Below are 24,908 nucleotides of genomic sequence, written 5' to 3' on the forward strand. Positions count from 1 at the left end.
CAAGCAAAGAATGTAGAACCTATGTAACATCGATCTAGTAGGTAATTAGTAGTTACAAAAGGACATTCTCGCAGCTGCCGCTTTCGAGAAGAGATCTAAAGTTGAGGAAGCAAGGTATGTAAGGAGGACAGATCAAACACAAAAGAAGTCAAATAGGGAGCATCCAAGTATCCTCATCACAATAAAGTCCACAGCCCCCAACACATAACAATACAACAAAGAACTTTCTTAAACTTCACAACACAATCAAGATCTAAGAAATCAAATCAACAATCGCGTTCTTCATTCCAGTCAACTATTGACATCTATCTAATCCTAACCCTTCAATCCACAGATACAAAGAAGCAATACTAGTTACATGATTACCCAACATCCATCCATCTTTCAACCCACGCCCCAAATTTTAAATGGAAGAAAAGAACATACAATAGAAGTAAAGTAATAAAAAGGAAGAAGAAAAAACTAAATGCCCACACAGTTTTCGACACCGATGGATGGGAAAGAGTAAAGAAATTATGCAAAGAGAAGAATTGATTGTACACACTGACGACACCTAACCTATCCACTCGCTCACTTACTTCCAAACATCTCTTTTTATGAATCAATGAGTATAAACTTCCCCGATACACAAGATCAGAAGCATCAACCCCGACCCCATCCCCCGTCAATTCCTCTCACCCACTCGCCGACTTCGAATCCTAAACGCCGACGTGTCTTTTCATCCATCTTGCCTTTAATTTTCTCCTTCTCCTTTTCCTTTTCCTTTCCTCCACTTCCTTCTTTATCTCTTTCTCCACCTCCACTGCCCACCGTACTCGTACTGCCTTTCCTCAAACCTTCTCTATCCCCCGGTAAACTCCCTTCTCTTCCCATCTTCTCTGAAACCAACACTCTGACCACAATGCCTCTTCCAACCAACCACTCCACTCCTCCAGACCGTTCCATCTCTTCCCTCCCTACCCCCTTCACAAACACCGTGAGATCTGCACCTACAATTCCTCTCCAGAGCGTAGCCATCCACTGCCAATGATCGATAGGGGCATAACTATCATTTATTGGTAATTTCAACGAATACGCATCTGACAACGTGAGAGAATATCCGTGTGGTATAAGAGCAATCGGTGTTCGTTTATGCGGAGTAGACGACTGCGACACTTCCGACGATTGAGGAGTCGAAGAAGCATTAGAGGTATCTCTACGAGGTGAAGAAGGAGGGACCGTCGTGATGAACTTTGTAATCTGTAATGAATTCCGATGCCATTGACAAATCGTCGAGAGATATTCGACGAAAGGATCAGCAGACTCTTCTTTTTCCTGGAGGTCTTTCATATCCATCACCATCTCATGTTTGTTCTCCTCTTTTCCTTTTAATCTCTCCTTTCCTTTCTCTCTCGTCACTCGCACACCCGAGACGTCCCGCATCTCAGTATCCGCATCTTCACTCACGGCTGTATCCCCAGATTCTTGATGAGCATCGGATCCCGTCATCCAAGTCCGAACCATACAATTGGCATCTTTTTCCAGATGTCCACGGATGAAATCTCCCACTTCTATAATCAATCCCTTTTCCATGCCCTCAACCGCAATCACCGCACCTCTAATTTCCTGTGCAGGACTTGTAGGACCTGGTGCCGCTAACGGCGGCGATATCTTCGAAAGGATGTTTAACTTGTTCCAAAAGGGGATTGTCATGACCATGGCCTCAACACTACGAGCTTGGGACTCTCTACTTTCGCTACGGATGTCGCGGTCCGTAGGACGATGAGCAGATGTAGTGGCGGTAGTTGGTAGTTGGGTTTGGAGAGGAGGCAAACGGAGAGATTCGTCGAATGTGGGAGTCCGATTGCGGTAGGTGGGTGTCATGCTCTGTTGCATATGTGTGCTACGCATTGGAGCCGACTGAGGCGGACCCATTGCGCCCGACCTTGAGCCCGGAAGAGGTTGAGGAGGATTCCGGAAGGGACCCGCCGACATTGGGATTTGTTGGTTGCGGGCAAACCCTTGTTGAGGGGCTGAATAAACCATCGGAGATGGTTGTGGATAGACCCTCGGATCATTGGTGAAACGTCGACGCTTGAAATCTGGGGAGGCAGATTGCATCTCGATATCTTGATCCTGTTCATGATGGGTATGGAGGGGTTGAGGGTACGGGTGTCGCCTAACCATTTGTTGGGGAGGTGGACCTATACGTGGAGAATCTACTCTACCGCTGCCGGGCATTTGAGCTAGATAGCGGGGTCTCTCAAGCTCGCCGAGCTGGGGTTGATACTGAGACTGTTGGGACTTCTGAGCCTGATTGTTTGAGCTGAATGGCGGAAGAAGTCTATCGTTACGAGGAACGGCAGCTCCAAAGGCCGGCGTGAAGGGTGTCAAAGGTGTACTTGGCGTGGAGATGTAGCGTCCGTTACATCTCGGACACCGAATGGGATCGTCCGATGTTGAAGTTAGTGGACGATTACCGACCGTTTTTCCTGCTCTGCGCGGCTGGTAACGATAATTAGGATATTGTCGTTGATGACGTTGTTTTTCTTCCTAGGTACCACAAAATCAGCATGGTCTATATGATCACGGGCTACTACTATGTTATTTACTTCAGCGAGTCTTTTCCATTCCTCTTTTACATTGGGTGCCTGCTCGCGCCACTGTTCTCCAATAATCTTTGATATTTCAGGATTTGCAAGACCGGGATGCTGGGCGACGACTTGTGCCTGATAATGTTGACGGTAAAGGATGAATGCTACAAAGGGAAATTGTTAGCTTCTCGATTCTGCAGTGGTGACAAAGAATCCCAGCCCAATAAACAAAGGCTAGGATGAACATAGGGTCTCTTGCAGCCATTCTCAATAACCAATCACACGATTATTGTCAATCATCATTGTCAAAGAAAAGTTTTAGGTCACGCACCGTTTCGAGGTCGTGGTATCTTTGGGTCTGGTTGACAAAGACACACTTGTTCTGTGACTGGCGTATCAGAAATAGGGGAGGGCCCTCCGATGCTATTGCTTGTGCTCGCACTATTCAATGCAAGATCTCCGATTCGTGGTTGGCTCGCACTCGCACTTTCAGTATCGAGTGATGCTGCTCGTTTTCTTGACAAACGGTCGGAAGGTGGAGGTGAAACGGGGGGTTGGAGGCTCTGAATGTTTCTCTGGGAGAATAGGTCTCAACGAATTCCTCCTACTAGAATCTGTGGAGATACTAACAGGAGATCGAGGAGCGTCTTTATCAACATTGCCGTTGGCTCTGCGTACTTCTGCCATAATTGACATGATTTTTGATTTCAAACGAGATGAGAAAAAAGTTCAAGTTTTTGAAGTTGATATCAAGTGGGAACTTCAGAGTATAATAGATAGAAAGGAAAATAAAGAGGAAAGAATAGAAGGGTAGAATGCCCTTCTTGATAGTGACGAAATGCTTTGTATGCATTGCGACTGGATAAAGGAAAGGACAATTCTATCATAACTCAATTCATCCATAATCAACTTCTAGTTGTGACATTCTGTCCATTCTAGGCATTCTAGGCATTATGGCAAAGTGTTGGTGTCTTTGTTGTCTCGGGAAGACTGCACAGCTGCAGTTTCGCATGCGTTTTCCTTTGTCTTTAGTGAGCTCCGTTACCAATGTTCACTCCCAGTAAATCCCAAGAAATAGAAAATCAAAATTAAGAAAAATGCTTGGTAACGGGTAGAATAATTTCATGCTTACTAAAGAAGATCTAATTGGAATGCTTTTTTTTACCCAATTTTGGAGAGGTGTGAGGAATGTAATCCCAATTAGATTTTTTTTTGGAGATACTACATAATATCCGCAAACAGAACCATGAAACCTTGGACACCCCCTTTAGACGCCAAAAGCAAGCGACGAGCTCTAGATAAACCCCTGTTCTCAGGTTACACTGATAGTTACACCAGTGAACTACTCCCGCAAATGCACTAATGATGTGACCACGCCAATCAACTGCTCACACCAGTCGATGAACTGCATCAGGCGCAGCGGATGTTGTTTATGAAATGAACCCATTACCAGCTTCACCGTTCATAATAGCTGCACTCCTCCGTGCATCAATGAATAAATCTTCGCACTCCCCTACATCCTGGACATCAATTTGATTGCGTCCGCTTACTCGCGCTAAAATACTAGATGGTGTTAGAAGCTGCAATGCATATCTCAAACTAATTCTTGAACCATGTTCTGTGAGTTTGTCTAATGCAGCTTCAGTTATGGCTAAGCCTTCAACTGTAACTCGAATACGAAGAATTCTCCTGATTTCATCCGCCTCGTAAGCATTTGTAGGAATGATTAAAAGACGAGCCAAAAGATCAGAAGGAATTCCATGTGCCGAGATCAAATCTTCACTACCACGAATGGTACACATGCCACGGTTGGAAGCGAGAATTACGATTGGAGAAATCGTTGATTCGAGAGCACGATTCAGATATGTGAAGCATTCGAGATCGAGCATGTGAACCTATAATTTGTTAATGATTAAGAACCGGAAGGCGTATTGAAGGCTTTGACACATACCTCATCAATAAAAAGCACGCCTGGAACAAGTTCTGCCACTCCTTGATCAATGTATTTGTTGACCACTTTATTAATCTCCGCTCTTAATTTCTCCGTAATTTCTGTCATTTTTGGTTTCATCAACTGGCCCATCATACTCATTATGTCTTGTCCACCTTGAGGTCTGGAGTTTGCGATATCAAGATCATGTAAAGTAACATCCTGTACAATCTCCTTCTTCTTGTTAACTTCTCCCTTTGGTATTGGCACATACTCCTCCGCCTCCAGGTCGAATTCCGTCGCATACGCATCCGATCTGCCAACACGTTTACAGGCTCCAGTATTCGCTTCGATATAAATGACATCTCCAACTGTAACCTTCTCTTTCTGTATTGCTTCGTAAATGCTTGGATCTAATCTTAACTTCTTTTGGCCCTTGGCGCTCTTCAATCCAATCAACAATGTGCTGATAGTCTTTCCATAGCTTCCCAATGGATTCTCAGCTTCCTCTGGTGTTAATTCTGTAACTTCGCCCTCGTAAACCTCCTTCGTTTCGCGAACTTTCAGACCAATGGCTCGTCGGAAGTTTTCCATGAGCGCCTCTGTTTTCTTGACTTCCGTCGAGTATACTTCGCTTGCGACGATGGGGCAGAATGGTACTTTTGTTCCAAGTTCTTGACTGATAGCTAGGGCGAGAGCTGTCTTTCCTGTTCCAGGTCCTCCTGCAAGTAAAATAGCTCGGCCAGCCATTTTTTTGGAACGAATTAAGTCGACGACCACACCACAAGCCTGCAACCAGAATATATTAGTTAAAGTCCTATTATCCATCATGCATACAACACACCTCTCGAGCTGAAGTTTGGCCAACAAATCCACCGGCCTGTTTCTCAGCAGACCCATCATTTCGAAGTCCAAGACCTTTGATATGTGTATGTGTAGAAGTTCGATTGTCGCGGGAGTTTCCCTTAACATCGCTGAGGTTTACCATATTCGCGATATAGATGCAGTCAGATATTGGTGGTAATTATTGGTATCAAATACGTAAAATACTTGATCGAATATAAATATTAATCTTATTTTCAAATATTACAAGGTGGAATAAAATCGATGGTGATTGGCACAAAATCACTTATTCTTGAAGATGAATTTCTGAGAATAATTTCGCGGAAGGCTGGCTGCACATGTAAACGCGACTGGGAATTATACTAGGTAAGCGGTGGGTCCGAATCAATCAAATCACGTGAAAGTACACAAGGCTGATGGATATTCCTGATTGATTGATCATCCATCTGCAGCCTCTCCTAGAGTTTGAAGTCTGCAGGTGTTTGGTGAACTCCGGTTATTTGCATAATTACATGAGGCTATCCGTTAGTGTCGCACTTGATTGATGGATTTGGTAATCGGTCAAGCTTACAGTACACAGTATGATAATTAGATCTCAGTGAAAACTTCATGATGGATAAAACGGCTGACGCGCAGTCCTTGATATAATGTTTCTCGCGAAGTTGATTACTCCAACCAGGCCATTTCCCCATTCCTCCCGAATTCCCATGCCTATACTCTCCCTTCTTTTTGAAAACTCCTCAGCTATATGCGTCATAGAACAAGTCGCAGCTTAACATTCATCCCACCCTAAGCTTATGCAGACGCCCTAATGTAGAATAGAACCTTGTGCCCTGCAAACGATGACCTCAATGCAAAGAGAATTTCCTTTCAAACGCCTGCAACACTTCCAAAAAGAGTAAGGTATTCCAAACGCCTTCAAAATCGATGCAGTAGAACAAACGAAATACACAATCAATGGCAATCAAGAAACTCTCCATCTTCACTGGATCTATCAGCCGTTCTTGGACGTTCGACCATCTCCGTAGGAGATTCGACCAATCTGCTTGGACCTAATTGACTTAATCTCAACTTCTCGTCAAACATGGAAACCAGTCTGTCGGAATATTGGTCAAGTATTTCTGCTAAAACTGTTTCACTAATGGTTCTCGACTTTTGGCTTCTGTCCCCTAGCGCTACCGAGGTCAGGCGTAACTCCTGGTCTAGCTCCTTTAGACAATCTTCATCTATAGATTCGGTAGATAAGAGCTTTCTTCGGTACGCTCTAAGTGTTCGACAGGCTTGGTCTGTCGCCATGTTAAGTGATCCGGATTCGGTCATGCCACTGCTTGAACTTTTGCCACGGCCCCGTAAGTCTACCGACGCCGTCGAGGGACGTCTGACCTCTCTTGCTTGAGGACTGTTTGGACTCCGAGATCTGTTCCTTGGATAAGATCTACGTCCTGTGTCGTCTGATGCGGATGCAAAATGTTTCGATGGCACAGCTTGTACAGATGGAATTGATAAGGTGGGATTCTGATTCGTCAAGCCGTATTTCGAGGTCTTGCGTTTGATTACTCTAGGTGGCGAAGACGATCCAGGAGGAGTAGCTGTTGGTGATGCTCGCTGGAACTCAGCAAGCTCGGCTTTCGATAATACCCTTCTCAATGGCTGACGCGAGGTCGCTGGATCCTTTGGTGGTGTCTCATCTTGGGTACCGTCGTTTGACTCGGGTTGATTCTGTGAGTAGGCGATGGTATTGGAAGCAATATCCCACATCATGATTGTGCCATCCAGCCCTGTGCTTATCAAAACTCTAGACGACGAATCGATGTTCTCGAGAAGTGCTACGCCTGATACGGAAGTAGTGTGTCCCCATTCTCGGTCTAGAAAAGATCCAGTACTCCAGTCATAGATACGAACAGACTTATCAGTAGTCGAGACACCAGCAAGAATTGTACTAGGCTTGCCAGAAAGTACACTAGGTGTACCCATCGCAAGGGAGTCCAGAGCGACAGCGTCTGCTCCATCATAGTCTGTTGCTCGAAATGAATTGACAAGACGTCCAGTAGCTATTTCATATGTAGCTACAGTGCGATCCAATAGAGACACCACAATATTACCTACTTGAGGACCGAGACAGGGCGTCATCGAGACGGGCGCAGCTTTCAAGGTGATAATACGGACTGGGACAGCAGCCAGCGCATTTCCTTCTGCTACTTCTTTCTTCACAAGTTGCCGGATGTGAATTGTCCTATCCATACCACAAGATATGAGTTTCTCGCCATTCTCGGCGAAGAACAAACCGCATACACCAGCAGTATGTTCGTCTAGAGTTTGTACTAGTTCCCATTTGTTTGAGACGCGACGGAACAATTGGATGGTTCGATCTCGACTACATGAAGCTATCATCGTCGATGTATCATCCTCATAAATGGTGATATCTTGGATCTCGGTAGAATGAGCACGTGTCTCAAAAGTACATGCACCCGTGGATGGATCTAATATTTTCAAAACTCCGTACTTATCTCCAGAAACCAGAAACAAAGCATCCTTTGATATTCTCACGACTTGACATGAGTTGGCAGCTTCTTCTTCTGTAGGCACTTGATCTATGCCGACTGTAATCGATCCTTTGCTGTTGCCATGCAAGTCCCAAAAGGCAAGGCTGCCATTGACCGACCAGGTAAGGAATGCTGCTCCCATATGATTGATTTCGGGTAAGAGTTGGACACCCATCACTGCGTCACCATGAGCGGGTTGAAGTGTGTTTTGGAACCCATGGTCAGCATCCTCGTCGTCTTTTCCCCATATCTCAATCGTATGTCTAGAATCAATCGTCACGAAATTCCCTCCAGCATAGCCCATAGCACACAAATGGCCAGGGTCAAACTCGTCATTGGATTCATCTGACGGGAGAGGTGATAATGGAGGAGTAGATGGAGCTAGAAGTGTGTCCAAGGATACCGTTTTGACTTTACCATTGCGACCTCCTATCCTTACCTGCCGCGTTTCCATCTCAATAGCTATACATGTGACGGGAAATCCGGTGGTCAAAACTTTGATCAGTTTTTGGCCTTCAGTGCTGTCTAGAAGACAAACGTCTCCCTTTTCCGAGCAAACAATAGCCCTGTGGTCAGACAATGAAGCCACGCATGTGAAAGTCGCATCTACTAATGGTCCAAGCAAACAGTTCCGACCAGTAAGAGTTTTGAGCGCTGGTTGTACTGGTAGTGGTAATGGTGTGCCGTCAAGTGCAAATTTTTGTTTTGGTGAGGGACATCGACCATCGTCGACTCTCCATACTTTTATATGACGAGTTCCCACAGTAACTACGTTCCCTCCCAGCCACAACATTTGCTTGATGAAACTAGTACATTTGTTGCTCGAATGTAGCTTTGCTGTTCCATTCTTTGGATTTATGGACCAAACGTGAAGAAATCCATCATTAACATTACCCAAGCTGGCAAGATATTTGCCGTCAGGACTGAATGATATGGCAGCGACGCCATATGTATGCTCGGTAAGAATGGCGAGCGGCGTATCTGAAGAACTCTCTTGCAAAGAGAATATTAATACTCTAGGGGCGTACCCTGTCTGTATCCTTATCAGTCAATACACAAATATTCGTACAAACCTGCTTACCTCGCCCACAGCCAAAAAGCGACCATCCGAACTAATAGACACACATGTAGCCGCTTTGATCCTCTCCCTGCTTGACCATGTCTTCGACGAAGAGTCACCTGATTCTAAACTCGTGTGTGCAGTAGATGGTGCATATGGGATTGCAGCATCTCGAAAGCCTTTTCCGTTTCTGCCATCATTGGCAATGTTGGCAGGGGTTGAAGGTCCACCTAAAGCTATATTACTTGTATTGGCGGCGACTGCTGTTGGAGAAGCCCGGAAAAAACGTTGGGAGTGTTTCCCCTCATCATCAATATCAACCACCACCACCGCAGCCCCAGCTGTGTATGCAAATATCCGAGATGTAGAGAGACAGTCGAAACATGGTGGAGAGGATACTGTAGTTCCAATTATTTTCTTCAACGATAATCCTAACTCGTAGGGATTCCTGTTCTTATTCGAGGGTCGCGGGGTTCGTGGAAATGGAGAAGGACTAGCTTTCAAACCAGGTTTTGTGTTCGCAGCGAAGGTCCTTGGATTGATGGGTGTCGAAGCCATTATCGACTGTTCACGAAACCAAACACCGGGATGATAGAAATGCAGTGGTCGAAGCTCTCTTCTTCGTCCAGCGTTTGTGGATGTTGATGCGGTGCTTCAACCTTTCTGATATTTTAGGAAATGAATTGAGTTTTGTGCGCCTCGAAAGAAAATTGGGGTATCATGAAGAAGAGAAAATCAAAAACTACCTAGGGATTATGACGTTGATTAGCTCGTTGAATTTTTCTATGGTGATTTTCTTTACACACCGATTAGATCGGATCTGGATCTGAGAGTGAGAGTGAGAGTGGGAGTGGGAGGGGAAGGGAAGGGAAAGGAGGGGGAAGAACGACGGAACTTTAAAAAGAAGTCCTCAAAACATTGATCAAATTGTTACGGTGGTTCTTTTTTTTTATAAGAAGTTCTTAGTACGACGACGACGAAGACGAGCAGGAGGGAAAGGAAAGGAAAGCAAAGATCAGAAACTAGAATATCAGAAACCAACAGTGACAGCCCAAACCACCTGTTTTCCCTATCTTTTTCTTCTTTTGCCCTATCCTATCGTGACATGCAAAGAATAATTTACTGGGGAATCTTAACATACGGTGTCTTACAGTGTTGATGCACTGGAATTTGACCCGAACCAGAAAGTAGAGGCCTGTGTTTAACCCTTGCCCTTGTTTACAGGGTCGTGTTAATCAGGGGAAGGCTCGGGAATGGATCTACTCGAGGCACTCCACCACCAATTGGGATCTTTCCAGAATATTGCCAGAATGTTATTGGTTCATTTTAAGTTTATTTGCCAACAAATTGGTTGAACCATATCTTAATGGTCGTTGACAATTTGGATAGCTATCAATCGGTCAAACTATCAATGTAGCTAGATGGCTAGATACTAGATAGCCTCCAGCTGTTCGTTCTCGAGTCGGACTCTGTGCTATGTCCAAAGATCAACAAGCAGTGTCAGATATGTGTTCGAGCATAGTTGATTGATTTCGATTGTACTTGCATGGCACGCAGATGGCCTATCGATGATAGACAAGAGAAGGGGAGTGAGCATATCATATCTATCTGACAAGCAGTTACGGCCATTCTATCAGATAACATCTACCAAAGACCCTCGTGACCTTTAAGATTGAGTAATATTACTCCGTAGTTTATTCATACGTCGAATGCAACATCATCAATAGGATGGTAGCAGGGCAATTAAAAATGGTCGATCAATATGTGGTCCCGTTCCGACAAGTGGGTTTGTTCATATTCTTACATTATCATTGTACACATTCGAGAACAACTAATGCTCAAAAGATCCTATCCTCCATTTCATCATCGAGACTGATAGTCGCTGGCCTTCGAGGTTCCGAGTTCCCAGGTCGACTAGTCGTAAGGACAGGAGCTGCTTTCTTTTTCCACTCTGGTTTACCCCTACCTATACCCTCCTCTCTCCATTTTCGGGGTGGTTTTACTCCCAATTCAGCATATTTACCCCATATGTTCTTCCCTCTTTGAAACCATCTCCTCTCCCGATCGGCTTCCTCTTCTGGCCGTGGTACCCATGTACTTCTCAATATTCTCCGGATTGCTTCTGGAGATATCTGAAAATGATCGGCCAATGCAGCCGTTGAATATTGCTCAGGGTATTGAGCATGCAGTGCTCGAATCCCTGCCTGCGCTTCCGGCGACAATCTTTTCATCGGCTTCCAACCTTCAGGGAATTTTTCCTTCAATGCTGCTTTTTGTTCCATCCAAGTTTTACGCTTCGGAGGTACCCAACCATCATCCACTATGTATTTATTCGATGTGCTGGCTTGTGGGGAATGTGATACTGCGTTGTCGATTTTGATGCTTCTAAACCTGATTTTTTCTTCATCTGTAATCCACCTCGCCTTCCTCACGGGTTTTGAGAATATGTCTATCGGCTCTCTCTGGACCCACGACTCCTCCATTGTTTCTGTTGGTTGAACCGATTCCCTCGCTCCCTCGGCTTTCCATGGTAGTATCGATGCCTTCGATTCTCTCGATTGCAAATCTGCCAACTCAGATTGTGTCTCCGCAGCAAGGGCATCTATCGATTCTGGTGTAATTTCCATGAACAAGTCATCTAGATAATCAATCTCATTTTGTGTAGTATTCTTGTGCCCTTCCGTCGCAGATAAGGAGGTCTCTCCTTGGTTTTCGATAGGGGCATCTTCATCACAACTTCTAACAAGTTGAGATGAATATGCCGACGAATATGCTCTCGAGTATGAAGGAGATGTATGTGAGAGTGGAGGGGCATTGAACCTTCGAATGTTAATTCTCTGCGGGCGATGATAGCTGGAGGTGCTTGATGCAGTCAAATCAAGTTGAGCTACATGGCGAACAAATAATCGAAGAGTTTTCGTCGTACAAGAACAAGACATGACTATTTACATTCTTGGATGGAAAATTATGTGAGTTTATAGACGGGCAATAGGAAACATCAGAATCGAAGGAAGAGAAAATCTTCGCCTAGGAATTTGACTGGGATTTTCTTATCGAGGTGCTTATCCGAGTCGATCAATCTGCCAGCCATGCCAATGCCAGTGCCAGTGCCAGTCCAGCCATCACTTGATCCGAACATCAACTGTATCTGCGCATTCACTTCTTTCATCGACTCCAGTGAGTCTACCAGTATCTAATCATTGATTATCGTCCAAACTGAGCGTCGACGAATTATGATACATGTTGACTGCTGATATAAGATCTATCAATATCCGTCTTATATGTGTTTGATCTCATCTTCTGCGATATTCACCATTTAGGTGCTGGTTTCCTCTTTTTTAGACTATCCATGCTATTAAGCTTCTAGATACGGAAATAGCGTACTTGTCAAAATATCTATGATGTCGATGTCGTTTTTACCCATAGGTGAATCATGAATTAGAGTGAGGCGTTCGTGGTTGGTGGATCTACTTCTCATTTATGCTTCTGGTAAATCCAAAAGACTTTCCTACTTTTTCACACAAGTGTTTTTTCACAGAGTAGCTTTGTTCTTTTCTCATTGTTCAATCAATTTATAGTCTCTCCATTCTTTCGTGTATTAACATTTACATGGCTTTACCTAATCCTTTTCGTCGAAATGATGAAAACACTCGCCACGCCTGGGGATACACCTTCCAATGGACTGCGGATCATTTTACAGAAGAGCAAATGCATCCCATGAAGTTTTCATATGATGTTCTGGCTGAAGAATGCTTAAATTGTTTGGACAAAATATCGCCACCCACATCGGGAGAACTTCCCAGAAATCAAAGTACAATTCCGAAGGGAAAGGAAGGCGAGGAAAAACCCAAGAGAGATCTATATGTCTTGTTGAAAGATCATGCTTCCGAAGATGAAAAACTCGCGGAACTATGGAATGAAGTTAATACAATACCGGATTGGGTTGTAGGTGGTTTAGTGACCTTGACACTGGTGACTTTGCTCAAACTGGATTTAGGATTGGGAACAAATCGAAAGAGGTCAAGAAGTGTTTTACAGATATGGAGGAGCTGTATTAACAGGAGTATGTTACCTGCACTCATCCATGTAATGCAGAGACTGATTCAATATTTCACAGTTGGCATATCAGTCATTACTCGGTGGAATGGGCGCAGCAAGAGTTACAGAGGTTCTAGCTAGGACTGGTGGCTTTTCTGCAAAGGTAAATACGATATATTCAAGTACATTTCACAGCTTGGACTTTCATATTTTCTACTGGAAAGTTTCGGGAAACTGCTATTGATAGAAGTCCTTTCAAAAGCATACTTTCAACTTTGATCCCAAACATCAAAAACTTTCCATGTTTATGTTTGCCATGCGTTTATCCACTCATCTAATCCAGTAACAGTCAGCCAGAAGAAGAATGTTCGAAACGACCCAGCTCCTTCTTCAAGTAACTCAATCCCTTGAAGCCATTAAACCCGGCGGCGCAGGTCACATATCCTCCATAAAAGTCCGTCTGCTCCACGCCGCTGTCCGCCGTCGCATTCTAGCCCTAGCTAAAAAAAGACCCTCCTACTATTCCATCTCAGATCACGGCATCCCCATCAACGACCTCGACAGCATAGCAACCATCGGCACCTTCTCCACAACCCTAGTCTGGCTCTCCCTTCCCCGTCAAGGCATCTTCCTCCGCCCCCAAGAAATAATCGACTACGTTGCTCTCTGGCGTCTCGTCGCCTACTATCTCGGCACCCCAACTTCCTTCTTCGAAACTCCCGCCACTGCAAAAACCATCATGGAATCTCTCCTTCTAACCGAAGTCAACCCCTCCCCCACCTCCCAAATACTCGCTCAAAACATTATTCTCTCCCTCCAAGGCAAAGCCCCAGCCTACCCGTCCCGCTCCTTTCTCGAAGCCAATGCTCGCTGGCTAAACGGCCACTTACTCTCCGATGCCCTCGGTCTCGGTAATCCTCCCCTATACTACTACATCCTCGTCGCAGGCCAATGCATCTTCCACATGACAATCAGCTATCTTTACCGCAGCATCAACCATCTCGATCGCAAACAAATCGTCTTTCTGAGAAAGGTCTTGCCAATGGTAATACATAGTCCGACGGTGGGAATTGCAGGGGAAACGGGCTTTGAAATGCAGTATGTGCCGGAATTTAGCACGAAAACAGAGTTGGGGGAATATGTACAGGAGAAGAATCAGGGGAGTGTGGAGGTGAGAAATTTAAAGGCTGTCGGATTGGCGATTGTGGGGGTGGGAGTGGGAAGTTTGGTGCTGTGGAAGGGGATGAGGGGTTTGGTGATGGGAATGGTGGCGATGGGAAGGGGAGTGCTTTGGTTGTTGGGATGAATCGCGGAGAGGAGAATGGGAAACTGGGACTTTATTTTGTAATGTCTTGCATCATTGCTGGGTTTTTTCTGTGGACAGAAGCGGGAAGCATTGCATCACAATCTCGCAATTGAATCTAAGAGCACTTTTGAGAACTTTATTTAGAAGAATATTTTTGTATTTCGCATGACAATCGTCATGGATCTTCTCTCTAGATCCTAAACTAATCTCGCTCCTCTCATGTATCATACAAACGCGCCATGTGCCGTAGCATTTACTATCTCATGTAACGCCACACCCGGCTTCTCAACTCCTCGCAATGCACCTAAGAAAACAGCCAAACGCAATGAGAATACTCTTTTTGCTTCGTCCCAAGCGAACGCCAATGAAATGCCCAAAGCCGACCAACAAATAAAAAATGCCTCGCCCAAATTATCTGCATCAGACTACCATCATATCATATACACATCTCCCGCACACCCGCTCGCGTCTAAAACTCCATCAACTCAACAGGCGGTCTCGCAGTATGCGCCAAAACCGGCTTCTCCATCTCCAGCGGAGACACGCCCCAATCCTCGCCCGTGGTATCCTCAACTGCTATCGCTGGCAGATTGGGACTGTGTCCATGAGCCTGGGGATCATAGATGGTAGTCGTGCTTGCGCTTCTCCCTCGACCATTTTTCAACGACTCGCCATTATCGCTCATGGGACTCGCGGGCAAATCGGTGGTTGGGCGATGATGCAATTTTGCGAGGGCTTCGGCGAGATCTTCAGCATGTACTTGTTTATTGGGCGCATCCTCCATTTTCATTTCCCAGCCGTGGGGAGGCGAAGGAGGAGGCGAGATGAAGAAGAGTTTTCCGGCATCGGGGAGATTGAGATGCGTGTCTTTTGGGGAGATGGAGGTGGGTTGGCCAAAGTAGACGCGCATGCGCTCGCCCATGATTTCTTCGCCGTCGAGGATTTGGCGGATGCGGATGGCGGATTCTTCGGAGAAGAAGGAGACGATGATGCGGGAGAAGGATTTTAGGGGGGCCCAGGAGTGGATGGGCGCGGAGGTGTTGATGAGTTCTTTGATGGATTGGAGGTTGTCTGCGCGGAAGATCTCGCTGTCTTTGAGATTGGTGATGAGGAGGGTATTGGAAGGAGGTGTGGGTTGCGAGAGAGGGGGGAGATTGGAGAGATCGAGAGAAAGCGATTTGTGGGATCCTCTGCGCGAAGAAAGAGTACTTCCAGTTGGGGAAGTTGGAGATGACATGGTTATAATGTGTGATTGAATTGTGTTGTAGTTGTAGTTGTAGTAGTAGTAGAATAAATGTAGATATATGAGTTTCGGTGAAGGAGGAAGAGCGTATTGATAGACGAGTTTCTTATATGTCGTTTCGTTTACACTTTGACGTCTTGATTGTATGTATTATTCAAGAGGGATTTGTGTGTTCTTGTGATTAGAGGAGTAGGTAGATAGATGTGTTTGCTTCTTGATTGAAAGCTTGATAGAGAAAGGATATTTTCCAGAAGATGAAGAGAGAGGGCTTTTAATTGTCTTTGTATTTGGGTGTAAGAGAACTGGAGCTTGATAATGTGTGTAATGTGTAATGTGTAATCTGTATTGTCTAGTAGTCTCCGGACATTTAAAAGGTGGTGGTTCCGGCCAGACAAGGGTCATATTGACTTGTTTGCGTGGAGGCAAATCATGGCGCAGCGGCGCAGCAGCAAAACAAAGTTTTAGTGTGGATTGGCAGGTTTTCCAAGGTTTTTTTTACTTGCGTCGTGCTATCTGGCCTACTCCTGGGTAGATACGGAGTTGAGCAGTACGAAGGTACGAAAATCACACGAGAGAGCCATGAGCAATGTCGGTCTTGTCAAGCTTGTCCATCTTGGTACCATGCACGATGTAACGATGATGTTTTTTTTCTCATCAACTTGTCTTGCCGTTCGGTGTCTCTGATACAAGAGAAAAGAGAAAAGAGAATGCGCGGTTTAATTCACCCGAGTAAACCAATTACCTTCATTAATTCAATCACGATGGTGATGGTATCAGTCAAGACTTTCTTATTCCAGCTGTCCCAGCCACTTGATGCGAGTCTGATTTTGATATCTCACACGGAATATTCGTTAAGCGCTTCCATCAACGCGTCCGTCGCAACTACGAAACATCACCACCAATTTAGCCAAGTAACTCAGAATTTCATCCGTGTTTCTTCCTTCGTTTTCAATGGGGGAAGGGGGTGAGGAAGAGACCCTTGAAAAAGTGGAATAATATAATACGGCAGAGAAAGTGTCAAATAATTCCAAGACTTATTAGTTATTACAATGTGTTATATTCATGGTTGTGTTATGTATGCTTAAACACGAGAAAGTCTAGGAGATTTCTAGGTCGCTTGGATGTCACGGCTATGTAATGCTACGTGATAGTGATAGTGATTCAGAAATTACTTACTTAATACAGAGTAACCTACTGCATCAGATATCTAACCCATCCTTATTCCATTATTTGCTGCATGATGGATGATGGACCATGGGATCAATACTCAAATGCTCCAATGCTGAGCCTCAACATTGCGCAAATGGAAGAATGGGAATTGGGATTGATTTACCACAAGAAGTAACCCATCCATACCTCTCCATGCCATCATCAATGCCAGGAGATGCCAAACCCACTGAAACTACCAAACAAGTTACAACTTACAGCCCTCATGGAAAGCTTAGATCTACTTCTTGTCCATGTCTTAACATTGTTTTGATTTTTATGTTGTGGGGTCTTCGTCGTGTCCTTCTTGGGATCTTCGAGTACGAAGGACTTCATACCATGGAGACCTGTTAAACCTAGAAAGCATTAACCTTACAACACTGCCTTCGCATCTTCTACCTAGTGACTCTTGCATACTCTGTACTCTGCACACGAAATTCGAATCTTCAATAGAAAACGGTTCCACTTGGTCGCCCACAACTTAACCGCCTAGATCTATCTAATTCATCATCCTGTAGATGGCCCAACGACAAAGCCCAGATTGGCGACGGGGTTTAGATTGAAGCATGTACGAGATTGCGACTTGTGAGATTGGTCCTCGATTGCCCAGCTCGCCCTGTACGTATTCATCTCTGGAGTTTCGTCTTCATATCTCTTGTTGAGGGCGCAGCAATAATTCCTCCATAATATAAGCTTTAGTCTATTGGTCCACTCATATCATCATGACCATCACAGACTGACTTGAATCCGGAAAAACAACGACATGGCGGGTTGTGAATCACTAAGGTTACAAATGTAGAAGGTTTCACCTGTCTACTCCAATCAAGTACAAAATGATTCGAAGGTTAGAATCACGTAGGCCGTTTTGCAACAAACATCCCCCCCAACATCCCCCTCTAGACGATACTCAGCCTTCTTTTTACGCACCCGCTTGCAAACGAGAAATGACCAAGAATTATATAGCCGTCATGGGAAATTCTCCAGACTGTAAGACCGTCTTCAATATTTCAGCAGGTCTCTTGAGGCGTATTCTCAATAGTCAGTCTTTTCCTTCGTACCATTGCCACAAGGTCTTGTCCGAGTTGATCTCATGTTCTGGCCCTTCTACCTTGTACACAGCCCTCCTATCCCTCCTATCCACATCTTGGTGAATGTCTACCGCTTATTTGTAAGATTATGTAATCAGCATTCACACAAGGCTCGAGGCTCGGCTCGGGTAAACTCCATCTGCCAATTCTCCCGAGACAAGGGATGGATGTTCCTTCAGCCTCTATCAACTGCAAGTAACAAGTATCTTTCGTATTGCCATTGCAGAACCTAAATTTCATCACCAGATACTTCAGCCTTGCAGAATACCCACAGTCATTTCAAATTCATTATCACTCGTGGCTCAGACTGTTCAGGAAATTATTCGGTTTGAGATTTGAGTTGGACCTAAGGGGTTAGGTTGTCTATCCTCGTGTTCTCCAGATTTCAGTTCACCGCAAGGCCAGCCCAGCAATTCGCCCCTCAGCAAATTTCTTTGTCAATTCGCCCAATATGGATTACGATCCTATGGTAATGGACCAAGAGTCCTCAGGACCTCAAGTCAAGATCACAGAGGTATATTCCACCTTGCTATAGCTTAATCTAATGCTTTGGAAGCTCATGCGCATTGTATCATAGGCTGGTTCACATCACGTCGACTTTGAATTATCCAACGTAGACCTCTCCTTTGCAAACTCGCTCCGTCGAACAATTCTATCAGAAGTCCCAACAATCGCCATCGATCGAGTCCAAATCGAAGCCAATACATCAGTCCTAGCAGATGAATTCATCGCGCATCGACTTGGTCTTATTCCACTAAACTCGAAGAATTGTGATGATGTTATCTATACCAGAGATTGCGATTGCGATGGAAACTGCGAACTTTGCAGTGTTACACTTACTCTTCACGCAAGATGTACGGGTGATGAAATCATGAAAGTTTATGCTCGCGATTTGGTGGTTGATCCTCAACGTGCCAACAAATGGGTTGGAAATCCTGTCATCACTGATCCAGATGGACTTGGACCAGTCATTGCCAAATTGAGAAAGGGACAAGAGTTGCGCATGAAATGTATAGCCTTGAAGGGTATCGCAAAGGAACATGCGAAATGGGCACCTACAGCTGCTGTTGGCTTTGAATATGATCCACACAACAAATTGAAGCATATCGATTTGTGGTATGAACATGATGCTGCAAAGGAATGGTATGTAAATGATCCTTTAGTGGGACGAAAGAATTATGCTTACTTAACCACCGCAGGCCCAAGAGTAAATATGCGGATTGGGAAGAGCCACCCCAAGAAGGCGTCCCCTTTGATTACGATGCCGTTCCAAATAACTTTTACTTCGAAGTCGAGTCAATTGGTAACCTAGAGCCCGATGCAATCATTCAGCAAGGCATCAAAGTCATGCAACAGAAATTGGCTGCAGTCCTTCAGGATCTTACCGAGGGAGATGGCCATGCTAATGGTGGTGGATATGATGCGCCTCAAAGTCCAGACGTTGGTATGAATGGTCATGGTTGGCAAGACCCGGGCTATGCTACTCCGTATGGTGGGGGTAATGCTTTGGGTGCTGCGGGTGGTGCAGCTACTCCTTATGGTGCTACTCCATATGGCCAAAATGGTCAAGGTGGATGGTAGAGAGTATCTGTTCATGATTGATCACAGGACATTCAAAGTTTGTCATGAAGAATTGGGTCTTTGGTTTACATTTCATGATGACAGACATGATTGGATTTTCTGCATCCTCTCTGTTTTGAAGTCGCATGTCTTTTGATCCCCGAACCAGAATCGGCAGCATACATCGACATACATCGACGTCATTTAATCCAGCTTGTCCCAGGGAAGATCAAAGACAAGCGTTCCCTACACAGATTGGCAACAGTCAGATGAATATGAATGCAAAAACAAAAATGAAAGAAATACACCCAAAATAAGATAAAATGTACAATCAATAATTGCATACCGTGGAGGTGGATGGGCATTATCTGGGTAGGATTGGCGTTTACAGGAACATTTCCTAAGATTCTACAGTATCTAAATGGATAGGAAAGGATTGCAATGATCAATACATACATACACACTATTTAGACCCTTTTCAATGAATGAATTCCACAAGCTTATGCTCTTTTCCTCCAATTTCGCTTTTACTCTTTTACTCTTTTACTCTTTTACTCTTTTACTCTTTTACTCTTTTACTTTTTACCCATAAGATAGATACACAGGTAAGTATTATTTATTACAAGTCCAATTACAAGTCCAATTACAAGTCCAATTACAAGTCCAATTACAAGTCCAATTACAAAGTCCAATTACAAGTCCTAGTACCTCAACCAATCTCTTTATTCCATATGCATATCCACATACCTACAAACATACACATCTTTCCTATCCACTTATTCCTTACCCACAAATATATTTCCCCATCTACAAACTCGCACTCCCACCAGTAATCAGTAACTGCCAGCGAGTAACTACTCTCCTTACAAATCCCAGGCTACATTAACCCCCTAACAGAGACCACAACTCGGGAATTTAGACATCAACTTTCACATTCATATTGTATAATGATAAAATCGGCTTAACCACTCAATTCATTATTCACTTCCCTTCCTCTCTCCCACCCCCACTCCCCCTCTCCTCTCTCTCAACACCATGATCTAATACACAAATAGATAAATGGCCAAAAAAAAAAAAAAAAAGTAGAGAAGTACCCATAATAAACCAATATAATAACGCTATATGCTGGTAACTATATATACCAAACCATAAGCCACCGGCTTCTTTATACCCAAGAATCCCAGAACCTGAAACGCCATGTCTGATCGTTCCAACGACCTACACCAAGACCCCCATAGAAACCAATCCAAAACACCATGTAATGTATGTAATGCATAATGAATGTATGCCGTGCAGTTTCCCATACCCAAAGTTAAATTACAAACTCATTCAAATCAAGCATACCTAACACTTGGTTGCCATCCAGGTGGTTCCTGTCTCCACCTTCCATCTACCCAATTACCTCCGCTAGGAGCCGCCGCTCCTCTCCCTCCTCTAGGACCATTCAGAGGAGCTTGCCACATATTTGGTCCTTGCGGCCAACCTTGCGGGTCATTGAGCGCTCTTTCCTTGGCTAATCTAATTGCCTTTCTCCTTCTCATTCTTCCTATACAGCAACTGAGTATTGCAAAGATGACTAAAGCGCCGACTGCAGAAGCGATACCTATCACGAGATTTTTGTGTTCGTCAATCCAGGAAGTGATTTCTTTGCCGACTGATGCACCTTTGCAATCACCGTTAGAACATTTGCCACCACCTTGACAAGATGTTCCGTCGAGGAAGTTTTGTTGCATAGAGTAGCAGACGTTCGACCCAAATTCAGGGGAAGCACAGGAGATTTGACAACGAGAGGATGAACAGGCATATGTATCATTGCCTGTGGTGTATGATCCCATAATGGTTTTGCATTGAAGATCTCGCGAAGTACATTGACCTGAGGCACAGGACAAGGACGAAGAATTGCCACAAGAAGTTCCTGTTACTAGTTAGCATTATTTCGAAAAACGAGAATATTATGAGATCTTACCATCAGGAGCAGTAGAATCTTCAGGACAAGTAGCAGCAGTTCCGCTACAGACTTCTTGTGGATCACAAACACCCGTACTAGAACGGCATACTGTACCATTGGATGCGAACTGGCAAGTCGATGTACAACAATCCTCATTACTAGGATCACAAACCGAATTTGTCGTAAATTTGCAAGTAGTTGGATCACAACAACTATTGCTCCCACACCCACTAGTTCCACCACAGTCACAATCTTCGCCTGATTCCACAATTCCATTGCCACATTGACTTGCGGTAATTATAGTGATGTCTCTATTTGCAGTCAAACAACTGGTTTTGACACCATTTCTGCCGATAGCCGAACAAATATTTCCAATACTACAAGGTGAAAATTGTGTGATGCCACTGGAAGTGCTAGGGTTCATGATGTATGCTCCCGCAGCATCACAAGTTGAGCCACTGAGAGGACAACATTGCTGTGCTGCGACTGTTTGACCATCATTACAAGTTGATGATGTACAATCATGGACAGCTCCGAATGTGTGCCCAGTCTCATGGGCAAGAACCTGCCATTCAGTACTGGTTCTAACCACTACATTGGCTCCACTGACAGTTTCATTACCAGATGATGTTGAGGCTACCTGTGCGTCCGTGACACAGGCTTGACCAAGCCAAGCTAAACCGACAGCCTAAAAGAAAATTAGTAAATGATCAATGTGTCTCATTCATCTTTTCCGTAAATATTCCGTCATCAAATAACAGTCTAGTAAAATAGAATGAAAACTTACACTTCCGGTACCACAAGTACTGAGCAAAGTCCAATAAGCATTTGTATCCCGACGTTCACCTCTCCACGCAGAAAATAAATTCAGTCGATCTTGAATCGTAACACTCTCACTACATCCCACGTTCCATGGAGCTGAAGAGGCTGCAGTAGCAGGACAAGCAGCATCGCTGATGGTAAGATTTTGTAAACCCAGAGTAATGTTGAAACTATCCTCATATTGTACCGACGCGGAGTTGAGAATCTGGATGACGTTTTCTCGAGCCGTTTCGGTAGAATTGAAAGCGGCGGTGTATGTACAGTCCGTGGCTATTCCCACGAGTGCGACTTTACGAGTAGAAGGACATCCGGCTGTTGATCCAATAGTAGTAGCAAGGTTAACTCCTGCGGAATTTCCACCTGATTGTGTATCGATTTGTCTTCCAAATATGGCTCGAGTCGAAATGGACCCCCAGAATCCCTCTTCCCGTTTAGCCATCGGTTCGTAATTATTGATCGGATTGTTCATCGTGTTGAAGTTAAGTCCATCTGCTGAACATGAAGGGCCCTCCCGTGCGCTTCTTCTCAAGTCCGGGTGCATGAATCCTTCATTATCTTCGGTATAACCAGTCCCAATATCAGAATCTCTCCACACAACCATGTATTCTTTTTCTTCATCCGGTAACGCTGGATCAAATGCATGTCTCGTAGACATAAAGGTTGACTTCGTCTGAATATGGTGATGATCTCCATCCAATCTAAATGCGCCCTCAAACAAAGGTTCATCGCCATCCTTCTTCACTATTATCCTCGCCCATCCCACATTCGTCCAATCCGCACCATCATAATGCTGTAGCCATGTCGACCCCTTGAATACCCGATGCGCCGACCTGTCAATAGTTTCCGAAGTCCTTACAGTTCCATCAGCAGCTAAGTGTGTAATTGTGGCTCCATCTGCAATAACATCGTGATTAGGTTGCAGCGACAGCTTTACTCGTTGCTGTCCCCCATGTAGTCCGAACTCGACATCAAAACTCGACAAGGCATGTACTCGATGCGACGGAGTTCTAATTATTGGAGTCTCGACATATGAAATATATGTTAAAGGGTTCCTTTCATTAGAGTGTGCTTTAAGGTTCATTCATTAGCTTTTGATTATCTCCATATTTCAAAGGCTGTTGGCTGGTTGGAAGAAGTTGCCATACTTCTGTTTGTATTGAAGATTCCAACTGCGGTCTACATGTGAGAGATTTGACATACCGTTTATTGAATTTGAGAATAAAGTCGCCAGTACGACGATACTCCTCAATATGTACATGATCTATAGTTGTGTACAATTGTTGACCTGTTGTCCTCACAATCTTTCGTTGCAATGGACTGGGGCACAGCCTGACGAGAGCACCACCCGCTCTTCTCGTATCGCACAGTACCGCAGTAAAAGAATGTGGTACCCTTGATTATCTCATGCGTAACTCGTAGTGGTGGAAAGTCTCGGAAATGTCCAAAGGATTGTATTCTTCTTCTTTATTGTGAGCAGGGATGAAACAGAAAAGAGTGACTCGAATTATTTGGTATAATAATTTTAAAGAAAGAGGCGGTGGTGATGATTGTGAGGAGGAGGTTTTCGTGAGAATTGCGTGGATGTAAGTGAATGTGAATGTGAATGTGAATGTGAATGTTGGTAATTAAGTCGAAAAAGTTCAAGATTGCCTGGTAACCTTTTCCACAATTGAACTAGTAGACAGAAGTTTGGACTGATCGATCTACTCTGTCAGACTGGAATAAATAGATAGGTAGTATTTATTAAAATACTATCCGCCTCGTAGGATAAATTGTGAATCGTCAATTGTGATAAACACCCTGCTTCCCTTTCTTATTGTTGATTGTATTGATTGATCGATGGATTGATGGATCGAAAGACGAAAGAATATTTTCCAATATCGTTTCAGCCCCCTCAAATACTCGAAATGCACAAACACACCAGACTTCTTCTTCTCGTCTTTCCGTCTATCGTGGTCGTTTTGTATATCTGATGAATATGTATTATAATAATGATACCGTAACTCGTAAGTCGAGTTTCTGGTATCCGATTCGACTCTACAAGTGTTTGAGCGAAAGTGATTGTTGGTTAGGTATAGGTGCTGGTGGTGGTGGTGCGTCCTGTCGTTGGGAAAAAATACAATGAATGGAATCAAACCGTGGCTGAGCTTTTGTTTACATATATTTGGGAGACTGGGAGACTGGGAGACTGGGAGACCGGCAAACTCATACGACGGGTACGAGGAAATGCAGAGGAAAAGAATAATGAATTAGGGAAATAAAATGTCTTGGGATGCAGCCAAATTTGAAATCAATTTCTCTTGGCTTAATATCATTACCTAGGTATTATCAATCGATCAGTTCATCCATTCTAATCCTCTGCTTCTTCTTCTTCTTCTTCTTCTTCTTCTTCTTCTTCTTCTTCTTCTTCTTCTTCTTCTTCTTCTCCTTCTTCGTCTGGCCCTGCAGCTTGTCTTTCCTCAGGTTTCTTCCGTCACCCCGAAATCTTCGACCGATGGATGAACTTTATTCTTTTTCATCTGCATTCTGGGGATTCTGAGTGGTGGCAATACATAACAACCATGTGGCGGAGCAATGCACCTCTTCTGACCTCTTTCTGACCTTGTCCTTGACCTTGATCTTGACTCGAATCAAAGAAACCCGTTCTATTGTACTGTAATTCGTTGCCCCTCCCCTCTCGCCTACGTTCTTTCAAAAAGGATTCAAACGAACCTGGGGTAACTAATAGCATCGCTTCACAATCAATAA

The 24,908-nt window shown here is 44.3% G+C and overlaps 8 protein-coding genes across 8 annotated transcripts; 2 read left to right on the plus strand and 6 right to left on the minus strand.

The window, feature by feature from the left end:
- Positions 1-642: 642 nt before the first annotated feature.
- On the minus strand, positions 643-3,269 carry EAF01_004301 (uncharacterized protein; the record flags this gene model as incomplete). Its single annotated transcript, XM_038912555.1, is given in 4 exon segments — positions 643-2,532; positions 2,592-2,737; positions 2,905-3,089; positions 3,100-3,269. 4 exon segments carry the CDS (start codon positions 3,267-3,269, stop codon positions 643-645), a joined length of 2,391 nt encoding a protein of 796 aa, XP_038772239.1.
- Positions 3,270-3,680: 411 nt separating this feature from the next.
- On the minus strand, positions 3,681-5,645 carry EAF01_004302 (uncharacterized protein). The gene is made up of 3 exons (XM_038912556.1): positions 5,348-5,645; positions 4,525-5,292; positions 3,681-4,468 (listed from the first exon to the last, which is right to left on the minus strand). The coding sequence occupies exons 1-3, from the start codon at positions 5,489-5,491 to the stop codon at positions 4,004-4,006; spliced, it is 1,377 nt and encodes a 458-aa protein (XP_038772240.1). The 5' UTR covers positions 5,492-5,645; the 3' UTR covers positions 3,681-4,003.
- Positions 5,646-6,300: 655 nt separating this feature from the next.
- EAF01_004303 (uncharacterized protein) lies at positions 6,301-9,507 on the minus strand (the record flags this gene model as incomplete). The annotated part of the gene is made up of 2 exons (XM_038912557.1): positions 6,301-8,922; positions 8,971-9,507. The coding sequence occupies 2 exons, from the start codon at positions 9,505-9,507 to the stop codon at positions 6,301-6,303; spliced, it is 3,159 nt and encodes a 1,052-aa protein (XP_038772241.1).
- Positions 9,508-10,787: 1,280 nt separating this feature from the next.
- On the minus strand, positions 10,788-11,888 carry EAF01_004304 (uncharacterized protein; the record flags this gene model as incomplete). The annotated part of the gene is made up of 1 exon (XM_038912558.1): positions 10,788-11,888. One exon carries the CDS (start codon positions 11,886-11,888, stop codon positions 10,788-10,790), a length of 1,101 nt encoding a protein of 366 aa, XP_038772242.1.
- A 670-nt stretch (positions 11,889-12,558) lies between these two features.
- Positions 12,559-14,416, plus strand: EAF01_004305 (uncharacterized protein; the record flags this gene model as incomplete). The annotated part of the gene is made up of 4 exons (XM_038912559.1): positions 12,559-12,894; positions 12,947-13,012; positions 13,067-13,150; positions 13,337-14,416. 4 exons carry the CDS (start codon positions 12,559-12,561, stop codon positions 14,291-14,293), a joined length of 1,443 nt encoding a protein of 480 aa, XP_038772243.1. The 3' UTR covers positions 14,294-14,416.
- A 346-nt stretch (positions 14,417-14,762) lies between these two features.
- EAF01_004306 (uncharacterized protein) lies at positions 14,763-15,530 on the minus strand (the record flags this gene model as incomplete). The annotated part of the gene is made up of 1 exon (XM_038912560.1): positions 14,763-15,530. The coding sequence occupies one exon, from the start codon at positions 15,528-15,530 to the stop codon at positions 14,763-14,765; it is 768 nt and encodes a 255-aa protein (XP_038772244.1).
- Positions 15,531-18,281: 2,751 nt separating this feature from the next.
- On the plus strand, positions 18,282-19,411 carry EAF01_004307 (uncharacterized protein; the record flags this gene model as incomplete). The annotated part of the gene is made up of 3 exons (XM_038912561.1): positions 18,282-18,344; positions 18,408-18,973; positions 19,030-19,411. 3 exons carry the CDS (start codon positions 18,282-18,284, stop codon positions 19,409-19,411), a joined length of 1,011 nt encoding a protein of 336 aa, XP_038772245.1.
- A 1,313-nt stretch (positions 19,412-20,724) lies between these two features.
- EAF01_004308 (uncharacterized protein) lies at positions 20,725-23,418 on the minus strand (the record flags this gene model as incomplete). Its single annotated transcript, XM_038912562.1, has 4 exons — positions 20,725-21,305; positions 21,357-22,026; positions 22,126-23,228; positions 23,361-23,418. 4 exons carry the CDS (start codon positions 23,416-23,418, stop codon positions 20,725-20,727), a joined length of 2,412 nt encoding a protein of 803 aa, XP_038772246.1.
- Positions 23,419-24,908: the final 1,490 nt, after the last annotated feature.

This window comes from Botrytis porri (assembly GCF_014898465.1).
Source record: "Botrytis porri strain MUCL 3234 chromosome Unknown BPOR_005, whole genome shotgun sequence".
Taxonomy (NCBI): domain Eukaryota; kingdom Fungi; phylum Ascomycota; class Leotiomycetes; order Helotiales; family Sclerotiniaceae; genus Botrytis; species Botrytis porri.